Genomic DNA, 21,660 nt, shown 5'->3' with positions numbered 1-21,660 from the left:
TCTTTTTTTGAGGGGGGGGGGAGTGAGACAGTCAATTAGTATTCTTAGATTGAGGCCTAAATGTAATTCAAAACCCAAACAGACACAGCCACAAACACTGCACAGACACCACATGTGTTGAAGAAGCTTGTTGAGTCATAGGTATTCAATATAGCTCTAATTCTGAAGGAAAAAAAAAAAAGGACATGTAGCTTCCGAAATTAGAACAGAGAAGCATTCAGGTTTTATGCACTAGAAACCACTTTAAATGTTAGCCAATATCATTAAATAATTATTTTTAGTCAGTTTCTCAAAAGTCACATTTCTACTACTATTTACTTTATGCTTTCTCCTAAAACATGTTCCCTGCACAAGAAACGAAGTGATGGGCATTTGGTGCGGTAGCACTTGGACACATTGCATGTCAGAGTGTCTTGGTTCAAGCCTTGTTTCTGCTTCCAGTTTCCAGCCAGTGTGTGTCCTGGCAGGTAGCAGCACCTGAAATCCTGACACCAGTGGGTGACCCAGATTGAGTTATGGTCCTTGCTTTCAGTCCTCTGCAGCCCCTGCTGCTATAGTCATTTGAGCCGGTAACCCAATGGTTGGGAGATCTCTGCTGTCAATCTCTCTTTCAAATTAATAAAAGTAAATTCACTGCTTAATTTTAAAACAAATAAACGATAAGTTTTTAAAACCTCCATGAGTACTAAAATTTGGATATAGAATTAGCAAAGCATTTAAGATTATTAATAGCAATACTAGTTTATTTCAATGTAGAGATTATGATAATAACTAGCTTCCTCTGAAAGGCGTTTCTCTATAACTTAGGAAAATAACTTTCACGTTGAGCCTGGCATAGTAACCTGTAGTTGGAATCCTTTCCTTGCATGCTCCAGAATCCCATGTGGGTGCTGGTTTGTGTCCTGGCTGCTCCACTTTCTATCCAGTTCCCTGCTTGAGGCCTTGGAAAGTGGTGAACCCTTAGGACCCTGCACCCACAGGGGCAGCTCCTGGTTTCTGGCTCAGAGCTTAGCTCCAGCAGCTGCAGTCACTTGGGGAGTGAACCAGCATATGGGAGATCCTTTTCTGTCTCTCCTCACAGTAAAGCTGACTTTCCAATAAAAAGAAATAACTCTTAAAAAAAAATAATTTACATGGATGCTGTGCTTATAGTGTTACTGACATTTTACGTAGTTAAGAGGTAGTTCTCCCTCCGATTCTCAAAAAGCATCTAGATTGAGGGAATTTTTAAGTCATCTAATGTGTATTTCCCCTTACTATATAAATACATTTGCCTTTACATTATTTTCCTCACTATTTTACTTAAACTTGGTGTTATTTTCAGGAGCCTCCGCATTGGCTGTGCCTTTTTTTTTTTTAATTCAGTATCAACTGGATAGGCTCAGGTGTGCAGGGCTGATTCGTTTAGTTACACACAGGAGAAGATGATGCGTTGATGGTGACCTTTATTTCCAGAGTCTTCTCTACACATTTGTGTCCTCCTCACCTGTCATCACATTTCTCCGTCATTCATTGCACCTTGAAATTTTTATCCTCATTTGCTAAGGCACAGTGATTCCCTTAGTATGTACTGCAGAGTAGCCAAGGGCATATTGGCCTACTCAACATTTCCTACATATGTGTTTCTTTTGTGATTTCTGTGAGCTCAGGGAATGTTTTCTGAAAAACTTTAATCAGTTTCCATGATGTCTCTCCGAAAGTGCTCAAGAGCTGTCTGTATGTCTTACCATGGGTACAGAGGGGTGGAAGTCCTTGTTGAACATACATAGCTGTTGGATTGGAATCCCGATTCTGCTGGAAAACTGGTGATTTCCATACCTGCTCCCCTCACTCAAAGAAAACGGGAAAACTGAGGGTGAGACACACAGTGCCTCCCTCTTGTGCTTACTTGGTGGCTAGGATCATCTTTTTTCTTGCTGTCTGTTCTTTCTGTTCCATATGCTGTCTGGCAAGATGTTCTCCTACTGCTTTGGCTGGAAACTCTGTTTCACAAGTGTAGCCAAAATCCCGAGCCAAGTGCAAAGCTTCCCCTGTTGGCAGACAACACAAGTCAGTTTCTGAACAATATCCAACCTTCATGACAGCAGTCCCTCACGCTTTCCTCAACCCTACTCCTGCTTGTGCTCAAATGGACCATGCTTCCAATTCTCTGTATCAGTAGGAGAGAAAGGACTTTTGGAGAGGGTGTGCTGAAGTGGGGAGAGAGGAACCAAGGAACAGAAGAGCAAGTTAGCAGGCAGGAGAGTGAACAACTGAAGGCAAAAGAAAAAAAAATAAAACAGAATTACAGTCCAGGAATTCTGACCCTGAAACAGACTTTCAAAATCCTACACATTAATTCCAGTGGTGAGAAAGCTCCTTGTGTCATTTTGCTACCACTCAATCTAGCACCTGTTCTCAACAGATCTGAAATAGCCAGGTATCGTTTCCATGAGATCTATGAAAGTATCTGATAACAGGTCCAAATAACTTTTTTAAAAGTTTTTCTTTCTCATGGTACAGTTTCACTGGCTTAGGGATTTCCCCTTCCACCCTCCCAATTCTCCTGACATTGTAGGTAGAGGCAATGACAGAAAATCCAGCATTCTATAATCAAGATGCATTTATCGGTTTCACTGGGAGTTCTTTCATCTGGGAGTATAGTGGAACCAAATAACTTTTGAAAGAAGTTGGAGCACTTGGGAAGGCAATTAAGTTAACTGTATCCATATCACAATGTTACGTTGTTGAAAGTGTGTTGTGTGATTATAGAACCAACATTTTCAGGCTTGTGGAAGGCTTCCGAACACCATAGTGATGTATATAATTTGTGTAAAAGTCTGTTACAGCATTGTGTACCTGGTGAAGTATACTATACTTGATCTTAGTCAAAAGGCTGAGAAGTGATTACTTGGTAAGCTGTAGTACAATCCAAAGTAACTGCAGCCTGTCACAAAACCTAAGACAAATCAATTTTCAAGAAATGGAATAAAAACAGCTTATCATTGGAATTAAAATTCAGTGGTGGAAATCAATCTGGAAAACAGAAGTTGATGTTTAATCAATCTAAATCTTACCTGATTGTTAAACTACTGTTTACATAATCAAGTTTTCTCCCTATCCCCTACATCCTTCTCCATCCCTTTCTCTCTTGCCTTGTCTCTCTGCCTTTCGAATGATTTAAATAAAGAAGTACCTACTTTGAACTGATGTAGTAGTGACACCATCAGTTATTGTACTGTAAATGTGAAGTGAGGAATAGAGATCAGGAATGTCCTAGAGTTTCAAAGGAGGAAAGTATACTAATCAAGAAGGGATAACACGACAACCACATATACAAGAGCATTCAAAAACAATCTTGATGACCAAATCATATGAAGCTGCTAAAAGATTAAGATGCGGTGGATTTGATCCTGCATTAATTTCACAGACTATTTCATAAGTTAATGCTGGGAAGAAATAGTGTACTTAATAATATAGAGAAAAAGACATGCATGTTTATAAATGTGAAAATACATAAAAAATAGGCAAGTTCGTATTGATGAAAATTTCTTGATTCCACTACTATGTGGAATGTGGATGTGGCAACTACTATCATACTGCTAGGCCAAATGTCCACCAAACAATATCTTTAAAGCATTTATTAACATCCATTTATCCCTGTAAACAATAAGGAAAGAAAATGTGTGTATATTTGGTAAACAAAAACAGCATTAAAGACATTGAAATGCCATACAGCATAGTCACTTTCCAGAAAAGTGAGAAAAGGGAGATTATTCAAGACATTTAAAACTTGGAGATTAAAAATATTTTAAAGCTTGACCTACAGAATAATGCATCTTACCAGAGCATAAGCTTTTGCAGGCTTAGCACTCAACATTATCTTACAAGGCAGGCATATTGCAAAGTGAGTTAAATTATAACTTAGGTTGCCCCTATCCCATATCAGAGTGCCTGTTTGAGGGCTAGCTATTCTCTACTTCCTGTGCAGGCAGGATGCAATGGTTCATGTACAGTGCAATTCTAGGCTCCTGACTTCAGCCTAGCACAGCCCTGGCTGTTACAGCTATTAGGAGAGCAACACAGCAGGGGACAATCTTGATCTCTCTCACTATGTGTTTGTCTTTCTCATCCTTTCAAACAGTATCTTTAAAAAAAAAAAACAGTATCTTGAAACTGACATAATAAAATATTCGTAGTGTTGTCTTTGTATAACAAGTTGACTTATGTCTATTAATATAGCTGTGTGTTAAAGTGTTACATATAAAAATACTGCATATTCTAGTATATATTTCTTCAACCATTTGTGCAACAGTAGGTTAAGTGATAACTACATACGTGAAGGTGGCAACATGACTCTTAAATTTTGTTAAAACCTGATTCCCAAGGTTCGGCCCATTTTATGCAAAGCTCTCACCGTTTGGTGGTTTTGAAACAGTTTGACTGGAACAGCTGCTATTTACATTTACACTGACAGTCAGAACCTTCCTTCCTGTATGCTGTTTACTGCTTTCAACTGCTTGCCATGTAACATTGTTACAGGATGTATAGCAATGCTACATCAAAAGCGGTGGCAAGGGAAGACTCTCTCATATACAGAGAAAATGTGTGCATCATGCCCCAAGAGCTTTGTGTGGCAGGACGAAAGAATGGATGAACAAATGGATCTGTGAATTAAACAGAAACATTGACATACCCTTAATTAAATGCTGTGTAGCATATAACAACAAATTTAAGGAAATGGAAGTTTTAAGATCAGAAAAGCATAGAAATAAGACTCTAGAAGATTGAGCTGATTTATGAAAAGTAAGTACTGATCACCTCTGTCTGCATGGAGGCATAATATCTCACCGTGAATGCAAAGCAAGTTCAGGGCCCATGTTGACAAAAGCAAAGCATTGAGGATCCAAAATATTTCATCTTCGACTCCCCAAATAGCAAATTCAGTTGTTTTAGGGAGCCTAATATCCAAGACTCGCTCACTTTCTCTCTCGTTCACATTTGCAGAGCAGGCTTGAGCTCTTCCTATATTTCAATGTATTTTGTCACTCAGCCATTTATCTCCTACAACAATGACTTTTTTTAAGCACTACTGAAGCAGAACACTAATAAATATGTGAATATTATCTCACGGCATTTCAGGATTTATATACCTTAAAAGGAAGATGTATTGAGAGAGGAAAGTTATTACTTAAGAATGAATATCTTACATGCAAGACTTTAAATTAGTACTTTAAGAATGTATATCCTAAGTGCAGGTATTAATCATACAGCTTTCAAAAAAAGTAGAAATCATTGAGGGATATTTAATTTTTCAATAGTATTAGCAGTAAGTGATGACTTACAATAAAGGATTGCCTTAATAAGCAGGCAGAAGTTAATTTCTGAACATGGGAAGAAATAATTTGCTTCATGATTGTTGGGAATTAACGGTCTGCATTTCATGACAAATAATAAACAATTAAGGGAAATTTTTATTTAAAACCCTGCTTAACTAAAAATCACTGATGTTGCCCTGAAGCAAAAATTTAGTGGAAAATGTTTTCTGAAGAAATGTTGATTGCACGTTGTGCTCACATTGAGTTCCTGCATTGCCCAAAAGAAGCACCACTACATGCACTTTTAAAAGAGAGAATACATATACCTCATTTTCAAATTCTTATAACCCATGAAAGAAATTGTCTTGGAGCTAGTGTTGTGGTGCTGTGAGTTAAGGTGCCAGCTGCAACACTGGCATCCCCTGTAGGTGCTGATTCGAGTCCTGGAGATTTGACTCTGAGTTTCTTCACTCCTGTTTCAGTTCCTGGGAAAGCAATAGAAGATTTCTCCAGACTTGGGCCACTGCACTGGTGGAGAGACCCAGACCAAACTCCTGGATCCTGGTTTTGGCATGGTTCAACTCTGACTGCTGTGGCTCTTTGGGGTGTGAACCAGAAGATGCAAGATCTCTCTGTTCCTCACCTCCTCTCTCTCTGTACCTCTGACTTTCAAATAAATAAGGTAAATATTAAAAAAGAGATTTTCTATCTTTAAGATTATTGCATTATAGGAAAAATGCACTTTAGATAACTAAATATAAGCATTAAGCACTAATTTGTGTTTTTTTAAAGGTGAATCACTTATGCATTCTGAAGAGAAACCAGAGTGTTAATATGTATTGAACAGTACTTCTAAGTTGTTATTTGATAGATAAGTCTTACCAAATATAACTATAGAACTAACTTAGTATTATAATATACCAGATCCTTAGAAAAAACAACAGTTTATGCATGTTAAACTCCAATCAACTATCTATGATGTCGATCTTATTTTCCCTTTTAAGGAAATAACACACATAAACCTATGGGATTATTCCAACATGTATCTATTAGATAGTAAATATGAAAATAGTTTAAAATGTGGATATGTTATAGTAGGTTGTATTATAACATCAAATTACATTAAATCCTACAGCTGAAGAACAAATTTAATACATGTGTTATAAGCTTTCCAGACGGTTCTGGGAGGAATGTACTTAATATACTATTTATCCTATGACTTACTATATCAATCCTGAGCTTACTATAGCACCTACTTCAGAATAGATACCAGAAAATAGTTTTTAAAAGAAAAATCTTTCAACTATACTTTTGATTAATTTTCATGATGACTTGCTGTGGCATCTTGTATAAAGAGCACAGTGAAATACTAAAGCAAAAGAAATGCGGTAAGAATGAAGTACTGTATGAAAAGAGAATACTATCACCATGTAAGTGAAGAATATCCGAGACCAGACATGCAAGCAAGGTTTCTAAGCCATTACGATTCCCATAACTTAGAAATTTGCTTTGTAAAAAGTGCTGAATGCCTTTGCCTATAATTTAACCTTGGTGCCCGGAAAACCAGGATATCTGCATTTTTGGAAAAAAAAAAAAAGATACTGAAGCACTTCTCTCAAATCAGGTTTGAGAAACGATTTCCTAGGGTGAAGATAAAGCGCTATGTAGAGATGGACTATACAAATTAATGAGAATAAAACCCTCAAATCATCTCATAAATAGAAAACAGAACATATGATTTTCAAGAAAATACATATTATGAAAAAAATCTATACACTTTAATTTTTTTGCATCAAAGTAAATTTATACTTTACTTCTGTTTTGCCATGAACATTTGGAGTACTTTCATAAAGTCTGATAATGTCATAAACATCTGAGAGTTAATTCAGCTTCCTTCATAATAAAGTAAAATTTGTTTTTATTTTTTTTGAAAGGCAGAGTGAGAGAGAGACAGAGAGAGAGGGAAGGGGAAATAGAAAGAGCATTCTTCGATTCATTAGTTCACCCCACAAATGGCCACAATGGCCAGAGTCGGCCGGGACCAGGTCAAAGCCAGGAGCCCAGAGCTTCTTCCATGTCTCCCACGTGGGTGCCGTGGCCCAAGCACATGTACTTTCTCAGGCAAACTAGCAGGGTGCGTGCTGGATTGAAAGTAAAACATTTGGGTCTCGAACTGGTGTAAATATGCAATGTAGGCACACCAGGCAGCTTACCCTGCTATGCTGCAGAGCTAGTTCCAGAAAACTTTTTAAATCAATTGAATTTTCAGTAGTGAAAAAAAAAATATAGCACCTTATTCAGGTCAGCATTCCAAGGAAATTCTATCACTTTAAGCTGTCTTAGTATATTGCCGGTCTGAATATAAAGCTACAACTACTATGGAGAAAAACCTTCCAATCATCAATCAACATTGCAAATCTTTGTATCTTAAAATACTGTTCCTACGAAGTATAACAGATGCACCTGAATGCAGAAGTATTTATGTGTGAGATTATGTATTGCAGGAATGATTTCTAATAGACAAGAATTGGAGGTATCTAAAGATTCAACAGAAAGTGGCTAAAATGATGACTCACTCATTCAATGGAGCAACATGAGTATTTCAAAGAGTTAATGCTGGGTGGAGCAGGCCCTTTAGCCTACAAGTTAAGATGTGTACATCCAATACCAGTAGCTGTCTCTGTCTCCTGACTTTGGATTCCTGGTCATACAGATCCTTGGAGGCAGTAGTGGTGGCTTATACAATGACTTCCCGTCATCTGCTTGAGAGAGTTGGACTTGTTCATGACTCTGAGATTTTACCCTTTAAATGGGCCTCACTAAGGCATTTGTGGAAAGGAATAATGATTAGGTTCTTCCTATTTCTTTCTTGTTCTCTTTCTCTCTGTGTCTTTCTTGCTCCCTAAAAAAAGAAATAAATGAGTGGTTCTTTAAAAAGACTTATTTCATCAGAAAGTCAGAAATACAGAGAGGAGAGACAGAGGAAAGATCTTCTGTCCGCTGCTTCACTTACTCCCCAAGCTGCTGCAATGGCCAGAGCTGTGCCAACCTGAAGCCAGGATCCAGGAGTTTCTACCGGGACTCCCATGTGGGTGCAGGGTCCTTAGGCTTTGGGACGTCCTCCATTGCTTTCCCAGGTCACAGGCAGGCAGCTAGATAGAACTGGAACAGCTGGGATTAGAACCGGTGCCCATATGGGAACCAGGTCCATGCAAGACAAGCACTTTAGCCACTAGGCTACTGTGCTGGGCCCAAAATGAATGCTTTTTCTAAACAATAACTTGGAAGGGGATTAGTGTGCTAATACTCGACCTGCAAGTGCCAGCATCTTAAATGGATACTGGTTTGACTTCCCACTGCTCTACTTCCATTCCAGCACCCTGCTTATGGCTGGGGAAAGCAATAGAGGAGGGGATGACTCAGGTCCTTGGGGTCCTGCAGCTTCTGGCCCCTGGCTTTGCATTAAATCAGCTTGGCTGTTGCAGTCTTTTGGGGAGTGAATCAGCAAATGGAAGACCTCTCTTTCTGTGTCTCTTCTTTCTGTAAAATCTTTTACATACAACAAACTTAGAGCAAAAGAAAAGCTTGGAAGCACATAACAAGGAATAAATGTTACAATACAATTGGAAAAAGCCATAAAGTGTAAAAAATGTGTATGTAGAAGGCTGTGATTTGTTTAAAAATGAAAAAAAAATGCACACATGTATCTGTAAAAAGATTCAGGAAAACCAATAATATTTGTGTGTTTTCTTCTGGGAGGGTAACAGAATGACTAAGAAGATACGGTAAGGAATTCTCTCCTGGTCTTCCTCTTGTACCGCTTGTACACTTTATCTATCTGTAGTTATTAGCAAAGTTGAAAAATAAAACCACCATCTTCCTGTGCTTTGAAATATTTAATTCTGTTTCAAATACTTGTTGTAAATTAAACATGGGCAAATTCAAGAATTACATGATTATCCACTAGGAATTTATTCAACAATTATTCATTAGAAATAATTGCAGTCTAAAATTTAATTGGAAAACTATTCATTTTCAAAAGTAATGGAACAAATTAGGAAATCCAGTGTCTGAAAATCACATTAGTTGAGTCATGATCTTTGACAGAGAGAATCAGAAAAAAGAAAGTCACTAAGAAAAAAATACAGAGACAAGCTTTTGAGTGAGTACAATAGGATGGACCTAAGCCGCAAGAAGACGACTGAGCTAAATGGTGTGATTATGTTTGCTTTACATGGTTTGCAAGAATAGGGACAAACATTAAGGACTCGCATAATGCATAGTCACACACAATGTCATACGTATGGTATCTTATTTCCCAGCTTCTACTATCAAACATTTTCATTTCTATAAATGAATGAAATTATAAAATGCAGCTAGGGGAGCAATGTTAAAAAAAGAAATAATGGACTTAGGATGATATAGTTTAAAGGGGCTCCTGTTTTATCATCAAATATTGCATGATAACTCAGGTCCACTGCCAGCAACTGTTGAACCCTGACAAACATAAGTCTTCAGATATTAGATAATAGTGTCTAATCACGGATTTCCAAAGCAGGGGCTCCAAGATAGAAATGATTCTATGTCTAAAGGTAGAGATTTAGAGAAAAGCAAATACCTGCACATTGACATTAGATGTGGGAAGGATGGTGACAGGGGGACAGGAACCTTTTCTAGAAGAGAATTTAAGGTGAATGGCTAACAGACAACAGGGACTACACCAGCAGTTAATCCATTAGGCTAGTTTCTACTGGCCCAGTGCCTTTTTCAAGAAACTATTGTTCAGGACCAGGGTATATCCAAAGGGAATACATGAGTGCTGCAGTGATTGGGTTTGTTCAGGTGGCCATGAGCCTGAAGTGAGCAGCCAATCAAGTAGAGGACAAATTCACTGCTCTTCTCATGTCACAATTTTAGAAGAAAACTGCAAATCTTTATACTAAAGGTGAGACTAATGTGGGGATAAGATGCACGGTGAAAGCTACTTCTCAGTCAAGCAGCCTTTTTGAGCTGACAGTCCTTTCAGACATACAAAAACACTGGGACTCCCTCTGGGCTGGCCTTCTTACTCCGCATGTCCAAAAACTCTTGCACACCAGATGTATAAGCCTGAGCAGAACACTTAATCTCACTGGCCTTAATTCTTTGCAGTAGAGAATAAAGACAACTTAAATACATTGAACATTGATTCTGGGTTGGGAACCATGCTGAGAGCTCTGCAAACATTCTGATTTAACCCACACAGCAAATTTAGGAGGTAATTTTTAGATGTGAATTCTACGGTCAAAGAGGCTATGTGTTTTCTCCTAGAGCAAGTTGGAGAGGTGAGTATAAACAAACTTATTTCATTCCAGAAGCTACACTCCCAACTATCATGCTCTAATGCCTTACAGTACTCAATCTTAAATCCCCTCCAGGGTTAACAACTTATAATCCTAAATAAATTTCAAGACAAAGAGATAATATCATTTAGGAAGAAGAAAATAATAAATCAAATATAATGTGAAGGAATGAATCAATGAAGAATATCTATATCAAAATCTGACAAGTGACAGTGAAAGGCAGAAGGGAGAGCAAGGGAGAGAGAAGGGGATGAGGTGAAGAAAAGGAACATCATTATATTCTCAGAACTGTGTCTATGGACTATATAAGACTTGTTAAAATATCAAAGCATAAAATTATACTAAAAATAAAATTCATAAATAAATTATTGAAAAGGTGAGAAAAAGAAGCAATGAGTAAAAGGCTTCTGTTGTGTTAAGCCACCAATATTCGGGGATTATAGCTTCTAACATGATCATAATTATGTTAGATACTGAGGTTTTTATACACAAATTTTAAAAACAAAGCTCAGCCAGAATAACTAACTAGCTCAAAATCAGACACTGTTTAATAAAGATTATTATGGAGTATGGAAAGAATACTATGTCAAAAGTTAATGCATTTTGCAGTTGGCACAATGAACTCATAGGACGTAAGAAGTGCAGGGCAAGGATCTTGTGTTTGTTTGACACTAAGAGAGAAACAATGACTAAAGATTTAAATGGTGAATGCAGACTCTGTAGAACATTTGTAAATGATACCCTTTCTTTTGCTGATAAATGTTTGCACCCTCCATTGTCTCACATAATTTAAAAGTACCACCACAGAGGCAGTGTAAACACTTAGCAATTGTCTGCCTGGGGTGCCTGGATTCAATTCCTGACTCTTGCTCCCATCTCCACTTCCTGTCAATGAAACTCCTGGTAGGCAGAGATGATGGCTCCAATAGTTGAGTGCCTGCTACCCAGGCAGGGAGGTTTGGACTGAGTTTCTGTGTGTTGTGAGCATCTGACAGCACTTGGGTGTGTGACCAAAATGCTTTGGCATGTTCTCTTTGCCTCTTAATTAATTGAAAAGTTATACACATGCACACACACAAGTTTGACTTACAGTCGTAACCAGTTGTAACTATTGGTATTTAAGGATTGAGAGCTGTGTCTTCAGAATCCCAGACAGTGCCTGATAGAGTTACATGAGCTGTTGCAAATGCAGCAAAATCATCCCCAAAAGCATCTTATTCCAGTGAGCAGAATTTTGTGTTTTTTTTTTTAACACCAGAAAGTCAGACAGTCAGACAGTTTAGAATTTATAGCTGGGAAGAGACATCATGATCAGGAAGACTGCATCGCCAGTTCCTTGTATTTGCTTTAGCAATCACCAACTCTGTAAAAGTTTTTCTCGAGTAAAACACAGTGTAGCTAGCTACACAAGTGTATAGTTCATATCTAATTATCATGTAGCAAGAATGTTATGAGTAGAACAATAGTGTTAGTCAAGTTCTTAGAATGTTTTCTAGAGATAAGACTATTTCCACTGTAGAAGAGTCTGGGGTTATCTCAATGCGTTGTTCAGGAGGATCAGTACATTGGACTACCCAACTCTCAGTTACTGCATTTTCCCCAGACTGACGTCTCTCTGACATCCTAAGGACGCTACTGGATAAAAGAGAAATCAGAGAAATGTGACTAGCAAGGAGAAAAGAAAACGAAATTGGAATATAATGAAGTGAAGTACATAAAGCACAAGAATCTGTGTCTGATTTCTAGGTATAAATTTAAACCCCCTTAAATGAGGATGCATGAATAAAAAGAGAAAAAGATCCAATGTTGTGCTCATGGAACTTTGGATTGAAATTTTCTTATTTCATTCCAGTTTAAATTTCTAAAAAAGTGCTAGCTCTTCCCAAAATATCTGAATAGGGCAAATACTTCCCAAAGATGCAGTCAGTTAATGGGTTTCCAAACACCAAATGCTAAGTATGGTGCAGTGTGCATAACACAGATAAGAACAAGAAACAGATTTCAGACAGATCTTTGTTGGATAAAAAAGGACCAAGGTCACAGAAATATAAAAGGGGGTATGAATTATTTCAATCTCTTGGGAGGTTGATAAATCAGTTGGGTTACTATGCTATGCCCCCATTATCATCTGCAGGAATTCAAGGGTCAGGAGCTTCATGCAGAACATGGAACCTAACTGGCTGGCAAGACGAGTCATCAGTTATTACCACCAACCCAACTGAAATATGGAAATGAAAAATACAGTTGGGTTCCAGAACCCCTGGGGATACCAAAATCTATGGGAGCTCAAGTCCCTTATAGCAAAGACACATATCCTAAAGCATCTGTTCTCCTATACTTTAGATCAGCTGCAGAATTCTTATACCTAATGCGACGTAAGTGCTATGTAAGTAGTTGTTGTAATCCCTTGACCAGTGGATAGCAACAAAACAAAATAGTCTAAATGTTCAGTACTGACAAGTTTTTTTTTTTCTGAATACATTTATTCCATGATTGGTTGAATTCTCAGAGGTAGAACAAATGTGAACAGTGTGGGTTGATTATATTTAGGACTGTTTTCAGCAATGTGTCTGCATTTCTTGTCAGCTCCTGCTTATAAATGAGCCTATGTTAATATAAATGGGACATTTTTATTTATCAAATATAAGATTCTTTACATATCCTAATATAATTCATGTTTTTAAAAACTCATTCATTTGTTGAGTGGCACTATTACAGGGTGGAAAGGAAACACACACACACAGAAAGGGACAAAGAGAGAGGTAATCTTCTATCCGCTGTTTCAACCCAAGCTGCCACACTGACCACGGCTGAGTAAAGCCAAAACCAGGAGCTTCACCTTGGTCTTATGTAGGTGGGAATCCAGGAAGTTGGATCATCTTACACTGTTTCCCCAGGCACATCAGCAGAGAGCTACACAGAAAGTGGAGCATCCAGGGCTTAAGCCATTGCCCAATTAATAGAATAAAAAATATCTAAGAGTACTATATATAGGAATAAAATCTTTAAAAATTGTGTGTCTGTGCATGACTATGCATGTTTTTCAGGGTTTTTAAGGTCATGTTGTTTCATGAAGGATGCAGAAGATCTTTTTGTCTCTGAATCTCCTTTCCACACTTTTAACAAAGAGATTTCATTGTCTATATCTAATTAAAGCACAATATATCTGAGAAGAATAAAGTCTTGTTTCACTACCTAAGCCTGATAGGCATGGATGAATAGAAATCAACTGAGCAGATGTTTTTAAGCAACAGAGGGTTCTTCTTAAAGAGTTGGTGGCAAGACCTCAGAGATCACCCTAGGATTTACTACATTTGACTTGACATTACACAAATTAATGTTTGCGATGTAGGATCTCCCAGTTTTGTGGAGAAAGATCTTTCAAGGTTTCATATTTTCATACTAGTCACAAATTTCACATAGTCAGTCCATCCTATGAAGTGGAAAATACTCCAAAAATCACTTAAACGAATGATTTTGCAGGTAATTAAACATTATAATTATCTGAGCAATTTAAAAATAATATAGATACCTAGAACACATAACTAGACTGAATTTTAATTTATTTAGGGATGGGCTCAAGTACCTTTGGTAGTTTCTCAGTTGATTTTATAGTGGGATTGGGTTTGAGACCCTCTCAAGACATACCATCCACATCATTTAATTGTCTCTGTTATATCCTGACATGTCTAACTCTGCTTTTAAGCAACTATATCTTAAAACCTTTATTTAGTATAGGCAGGAACCTGCTTCCCTTTGGAGTCAACCCACTAATCATTTTGTAAGTTTGCCCTTTCCCCAATTCCCCATCCAGTATATTTGGTTAGATAATAGTTCTTCTACCATATGTCAGCTCTTGGTGTCAGCACACATAGGTAATCACATAAAAATCCAGTGAATAACAAAATAATATCTGCTGATTTTTAGTTAAAATTATAATATTATCATAGTAGTTATCATTGTTATTACTAAGGGAGGCAGATTACTCCTACTTAGAAAAAAGCCAAAATAATTTTGTCAAGACTCTTGCCAAGAGCACACTAATTTCTAATGTTGTATAGTAAATAGTACCTATTGATAATCTGGAAAATGGAAACGTATATATTTTTGTGCTTTGCTCACTGACTACTTCCTACATTGCCATACACACAACTAATGCAACCTAGGAACCTTCGGGGCATTTTGGTGATTTTTTTTGGCAAAAAGATACCTGCTTTTCATATTTCAACCAATAGCATTCTGAATTACAGAAGAATTGTCCTTTGACATGAAGATACATATCCAAAAGTGAAAAATAAATCTGTGATAATGTCTCTTTAAACTATTGAATGAGAATATACAATCTAGATATTATGGAAGAAACAAAAAGGAAAAAGGTAAATTGCAAAACAAAATAACCTCTGAGAATGTTTTTACTTTTCCCCTTTATGTTGTCAAATAATCTTAATCTGTGACTCAATTTGTCAACTAATAAAGTCACAGAACTTCATCATGATTTTAGAGATATCTACCAGGATTAATGCAATGCACTTACAGGCACAATATCATGTCTAGATTTTTTGGTGAGTTTTTCATAATGAGCATTTATCCTGCAGATTGTTGACTTAATTCTAAATTAAGCCAAACGTATCCATACTCTGCAGCAAACAGAAGTAGAAATGCAGACATCAATGCAAATTAATTGTTGTTGTCATTTAGAGACTACTTGGGAAAGTACCTAAGTCTTCAATTGTCTGCTTTCATATTGCTTTTAAGATTAGTAAATTAAAGGGTAGTTTACAAATTATTTTTCTTTGATTAAGCCTAATTTGAACAAATATATCTTTTTTAAAAAAGAATAATCAGGAAATTTAATTATTTTGCTCAATAGTACAGACCAAAATTAACAGCACAATCTAACAAACCTGCTTGAATGATTTGCCCAGCTCGCATCATTATTTTGCAGAAGTGAAAAGCCATACCTTCAACTAAGGAAGTGAGGAGGGTAACATTAGCTGCTTTCCGTCTTCCTGCTGGCAAGTTTAAGCCAAGCCTATCCAGTTTCTCTCTCAGGCAGCGGCCTCCATTCTTGGATTTTGCTCTATCAAAACCAAACAAAAGCCAAGTTTTGAAAACTCATACTCTAAAGAAAATGATGAGAAGATTTGATCACACGGAGATTATAACGCTATTTAGAAGACATGGAGTGAAACTGCAGACACACAGAACCAGCTTTGTCTTACCTTCTCAGAATTCCTCCCAAGAGTGAAGCATTGAGGCACTCCGGTGGCGAGAGGCGCCTCTTTACCTCAGCAATGGTCACTTTGTATTTGGAAGTAGAACTGAGAAGGGACAAACGGCCAGGGACAGAGCAAAACAAGTCTGTGGGGTTGACCACACAAGTGCCACCTTGGGAGAAAAAAGTATGTAACATGTTAGTGAACACAAAAGAAGGTAACAGTATGAGAAGCAGTTAAAATCAAGGAATGTGTCCGGGTTGATTAGTAGCAACTATATTATTTATGCTTCACCCAAATCATCACAGTGAACTTCTCTGAAGAATTTTTAAAAATGCTATTTAAAAACACTATCCTTGACAGTATCAAAGAGATGTTTGTTAGGGTTTCAATCTCAAAAAATGTAGTTTTAAAGATAATTGACATTTTATGCAGTGTAAGCTGGCTCAGAGCCTACATCTAACACCATCCACACCAATAAATTCTCCTATTGGGCCACTGTTGCGGCAACGCCGGTGGAACTACCACCTGCGATGCTGGCAGCCATAGGAGTGTTGGTTCCAGTCCCAGATGCTTTGCTTTTGATCAGTCTGTGCCTGGAGAAGCAGAAGGACATAGGCACCCATCTGAGAGACCTGGATGGAATTCTCTGCTCTTGGTTAACGGGACTGTCCTAGCCGTGGATGTTGCAGGTATTTGGAGAGTTAACTAGTGGGTTGAAGATGGATTTTTCTCTTTATCTTTTTCTGCATTTCCATTTCTCTCTTCTTGTAACTCTTTGAAATAAATAAAAGTAAATCTTAGAAAAGAAACTCTGTAAGTAATTAAAATCCCAAACCCTACGGGTGATAATCAGCCAGATCTCCCTAGTATCTTCACCATGAGTACACATGAGCAGATGCAGCACAAGACCTAGAACATACTGATAGGAACACATATGTGAGTTGCTGATCATGCTATTATTATCATTACTACTGCAAAGAAAAACAAAGATAATTTTTAATAACAAAATCGTCAAAGAAATTTTGCCATGTTTGGATTCCTGGAATAGAAACTTTCTGTCTCCAGGGTCCAGAGAACCTTTTGGGTTTTAATCTCCAGGAATAGCAGAGGACATTCTTTAATCTCAGGTACAGAAACAGACAAGGGAACAAAAGGTTATCATCATTGAAAGTTTCCTGCTGTCCAATTCCTCCCCCTAACGTGGTATCAAAGTGTCATTTAATTGTTCTGACCCTGAAGACCAAGGCTGCCTTTTTAAGTACTGAGGAGACTGAAATAGAGTTCTTAAGGTGCAGTGGAAATGCAAATTCAAAGTTTGCTTTTATGAGCATGTGTTTGATCTATTCAGTTACAGGCAATACTAAGTTCCATCTCCAGAAAAGGGTCAAGCTCTATGAGGAAAAGAGGAAAATAAAGTAGATTGGAGAACAAAATTATCCAAAATATTTTCGCTCAAAGTGTGATCCTCAAAGAGCAGATTTCCATCTTCTAGGACTTCCTTAAGAGCTTGGAATCTCAAACCCATCTCCAGATGCTCTGAGTAAGAATCTCCTCTTTTAAAAAGGACCCTGATGGTTCACGTACTTAACTCATTAAAGTTTGAGAAGCACTGGGTGAGGACTTAAATGTGCCCCTCAAGTAAAGCTTACTTTCCTTTACTAAGCATCATGTAGAGTTTGCCAAGTTGGTAAAGTCTCTGGTATTTGGACTTGAGTTTGTTCCTTAGGTTTGAGGCTAATCAACCTGAGAGAAGGGCTGGCATTACAGTTTAGTGAGTTACTGTTTGTAATGGAAGTGTTGAAAATGAAAGTGCCAACTCAAGTGTCTGATGCATCCAACTTCCTACTAGTGCACTTGGGGAAATAGTGGCAGATGGCACAAGTGCTTTGAACCCTGGAAACCCATGTGGCAAATGAAGAAGGGTTTTTGGCTTCCTGGTTTGACCCCCAACCAGCCCCAGATTTACCACTATGTCTATGGAATAAATGAAATCTGTTTCTTTTTATTGATAAAAATTATCCAAAAATGTTAATAGAGAAAAATCACCTACCTTTTACTCATCTAACCACCTCTAATCATTTACCCTTTACTCACTAGAATTTCTTCTGTTCTTATGGGCAAGCTTATTCTTATGGGAAAAGCACTAATGACTTAACACTCTTCCTCAACAATCTGAGTCTAAAAATCACTGTAAATGCACCCCTCAGCACTCAACCACACCAAATAGGAGAGGGGATAGTAAGACCCACAGCAGCTAGCCCACAGCTGCAGGTCAGATCCTGCACGTGTAGCCAAATATCCCATGCCAGTGCTTGGAAACTTGATCTCAACTAAAGTCTCCAAGCAGCCACAATCTCGTTTGTCACATTGAAATGATTTTCTTCTTTTTATTTATTTTTAAAAGGATTTCAATTCAGTACACTTTCATCCTAAGCTTTTTTTTTTTTTAAGGCAGAATTACAGAGAGGAGAGAGACACAGAAATCATCTTCTATCCACTGATTTACTCCCCACGTGTCTGCAATGGCCAGAGATGAGCCATGCTGAAACCAGGAGGCAAGGGCTTCTTCCAATTATCCACATGCGTGCAAGAGCCCAATTACTTGAGCCATATTCCTGCTTTCCTGAGACATAAGCAGGGAATTGGATCTGAAGGAGAGCAGCTGGGTCATGAATGGCACCCATATGCAATGCCAGCCCACAAGGCAAAAGCTTAGCTCCCCATGCCACAGCACTGGCCTCAAAAGTCATTTTATTATAGTCAGACTTTGTAGTCAATGTTATGGGAAACAGAGAGTTTGAAGCAAACAAAACTAACAGCATCAAAAAATGTTCCTAGGGATGAGTATTGTGGTACTGTGAGTTAAGTTACCACTTGGACTTGCTTCATTTCACAATGGAATGGAGGTATGGGACTCCGCTGCTTCCCATGAATGCATCCATGGAGGAAGCATATAACGGTTGAAGTACTTGAATCCTTGCCATTCACAAAGGATACCACGATGGTGTTCCTGGCACCTGGTTTTGGCTTGGCCCAATACTGGTCCTTGTTATCACTTGGTGAGTGAACCAGTAATGTTTTTTTTTTTTTTTTCCCGCTGCCACCTCACCTCTCTCTCTTTCAAAAATGAATGAACGAATCCTTTTAAAAAATATTTTTTCCAGATTCCTGAGCTTACAGCTACCATTTCACTTTCATTAATTCTTTACTTTGTACATAAAAAGCATAAAAAGGAAACATTACATGAATTCTCACAATTGTTCATCTCACAAGATGAACAGAAATTCAAGTTTCACATTCAAAGTCAAGTGAGAATCATGACTCCCAGTACTTTAGGATTTATATCAGCCTAAGCAAAAATTATTAAATAACAACAAAAAATAAAAGTCTATATCCAAATTCACATATCTTTGTCTTGAAAACAGGTCTCTCAAGAATTATAGGCTAATTTATATCCTTCCACAAACACTTCTCTCTTACACACTGGCCAGTACAAAACTGAAGACATTGTCATTCAATTAGTCTGAAATTTATTATGAGTAAAGCAAATAAAGAACCTTACTATAAATACCTGTGAGTCTTGCTTTCCTTACTGCTAAGGGAAATGGGATAGACATAGCTTTACTTGTTTCATATCCTTATTAACTTTCAGTGGGTTAGAAATCTAATAAATGTAGATGCACAAGATTGTACTTCTGTAAAAGAAGGAATTAAATCAGACTCTCTCCTCAATTGAAAAAGTGCCCTTTTCTGACAAAACAAGCCCGTGTACTGAAATTCAGCTGCTTCCAGAAGAGCTACTGAGTCTGTTATTTAGCCATGTGCTAACTCACTGCACCCTGAGTTGTCTTTCCTGGATCCAGGTTGGGCTTCCGGCTTATGCTCCGATAGGCATTTATTAGGTAAGTAACACAGGCTGCATATTAAGAGTGTGTTTTATGCACACACAAATTGCCTGAAGGATTTATTTTGTATTCAGGATTAGCCATCAACTCTAGAGTCTTTTATTTTTTATGTCACAGTATCTTTAAAGGGAATTTCTGTTGCTTTGATACTTGGCATTGCTGCAGCCTTGGGGAACTCTCTCATTCTGGCTAAAGATTTGGCAACTTGTAGAGTTTACAGCAACATGGGGAACCAGATATCTTTCTTCTTAGTGGTTTATTTTTAGAGAAGTTAAAAACAAACAACAAAAAAGGAAGTGGCAGGTCAATGTAACCAGAGGTTTGGTCTTGGAATAAGGGTATGGAGGGGTGGGGCTTTTCAGAGGGATCCAGATGATCTATGGCAATGCCATGGTCTGAAAGAAGGAAAACCATGAAACAGTGGGCCACAGGAAGCCACATTCGTGGACATCTTAAGTGTTACTAGTTAAAGTTCCTCACAACAACTGCGTTGTGTGTTGACGTTATGTGGTATTCACTACTGATGCAGCACCCCAGTTAGGGGTGACTTTGGTGTCACTACTGGGAGTTCATACAGAATTTCTCCGGAGTTCATGTCTTTTTCATGTATAATGCACAGAAGCAATGCTTCCATGGAGGTGGAAAATTCGGAAATATGGCTTTTTTTCAACCAGGGATGCTACAAACTGTGATGTGTAAATATGCTAACCATAAAAAACTTAGGAATTATCTCCAAGTCACTTGTCAAGGAGGTAGCTTTGGTAAAAGTGCTAACTTTCCCATAGCCACAGGAAGAAGTCAAAGACTAACTATGTGTGTGACAAAATTACATAGAAAATACATGATGTGTGGGGCAGGCTTTTGGTCTAGCAGTTAAAATACACATTAAGACGTCTGAGCACCGTATCAGAATGATGGCATTCTCAGTGCAGCGTCCTGTTAACGCAGACCTTAAAAAGTACCAGTGATGGCTCAAGTTAAGTAGGTTCCTGATCCACGTGGGACACAGACTGAGTTCCCAGCTCTTTTGGGAATCAAACCAATGGATTGGGCTCTCTCTCTCTCTCTCTCTCTCTCTCTCTCTCTCTCTCTCTCTCTCTCTCTCTTTCTAATCAAAGGTTATACACAGAGTAGATCTCCCAGTCGCCATTCATTACTACACCTCATTCAACAGGAGTAAGCAACACCACATTGCTAGTCTGAGGCATTGAAATCTGAGGCAAGCTCTGCAGGCCCAATTTAGGGTAATGGGAAAGCACTGGGCACAAGGAAGAACTTGCCCAACTACGCACCCATGAGAACTGAATAAAGTAACTTTCTGGGTCTTATTCTATGTGAAAAATGAGAATGTTCACATCTGTCCCGCATACCAGCTCAGTTTCTGGATGGGGAATGGACTCACCTATGTGTAGCAACGTAAGGGCCACATTGTGTTGAGCAACTTTGCATCTCTGCGTGCGCGCTGTGGTGCTCAACTAGCTCAATCTCCCGGATTGGAATGCCAAGTGCGGGCGGCGCCTGGGCTCTATTTTCGTCCAGGCATCCCAGGTAGGGTAGAAAAGAACTGGGAAAACCACAGCCGCTGTCTAAGCAGCTGCGGTTCCCTGTGGGGCCCCTAAAGTTGCCTCTGAGCCACAGGCCCCGCGAATCTACACCTTCTCACTCTCAAAACACGCTGGATTGTGGCAAGAGGCCTTAGCTCGCTCCCTGGGTGCGATCATACTTCCCGGCGGGCTTCCGCGCGCGCGGGGCCGATGCGCGCCGCCTCTCCAAAGCCGCAGCACCGCCCCTTTCTCCACCGAGCCGGTGTTGACATAATTAGACCAAATCTTGGGAGCAAAATAAATGTTCTGTTCGCCTTACAGCCAAACAGATGTTTACAATTCAAATGAAAGAA

At 38.4% G+C, this 21,660-nt stretch overlaps 1 protein-coding gene across 2 annotated transcripts in view; it reads right to left on the bottom strand.

Annotated features, from left to right (window-relative positions):
• The window catches only part of TFAP2D (transcription factor AP-2 delta), a 59,809-nt gene that overhangs the window by 27,001 nt on the left and 11,148 nt on the right, over window positions 1-21,660 (bottom strand). For both annotated transcript variants that reach the window (XM_040983003.1, XM_040983002.1), the window contains 3 exons: window positions 15,862-16,027; window positions 15,601-15,719; window positions 1,889-2,030 (listed from right to left, as the gene is read on the bottom strand). In XM_040983003.1, the coding sequence (XP_040838937.1) occupies window positions 1,889-2,030; window positions 15,601-15,719; window positions 15,862-16,027 (427 nt within the window). The remainder of the gene's footprint in view (window positions 1-1,888; window positions 2,031-15,600; window positions 15,720-15,861; window positions 16,028-21,660) is intronic.

Source organism: Ochotona curzoniae, unplaced genomic scaffold (assembly GCF_017591425.1).
Source record: "Ochotona curzoniae isolate NIBS_2020 unplaced genomic scaffold, NIBS_Ocur_1.0 contig_3819, whole genome shotgun sequence".
Lineage (NCBI taxonomy): Eukaryota > Metazoa > Chordata > Mammalia > Lagomorpha > Ochotonidae > Ochotona > Ochotona curzoniae.
Note: the sequence above shows the minus strand (reverse complement) of the source record. Positions and strands in the feature narration are given on the sequence as shown.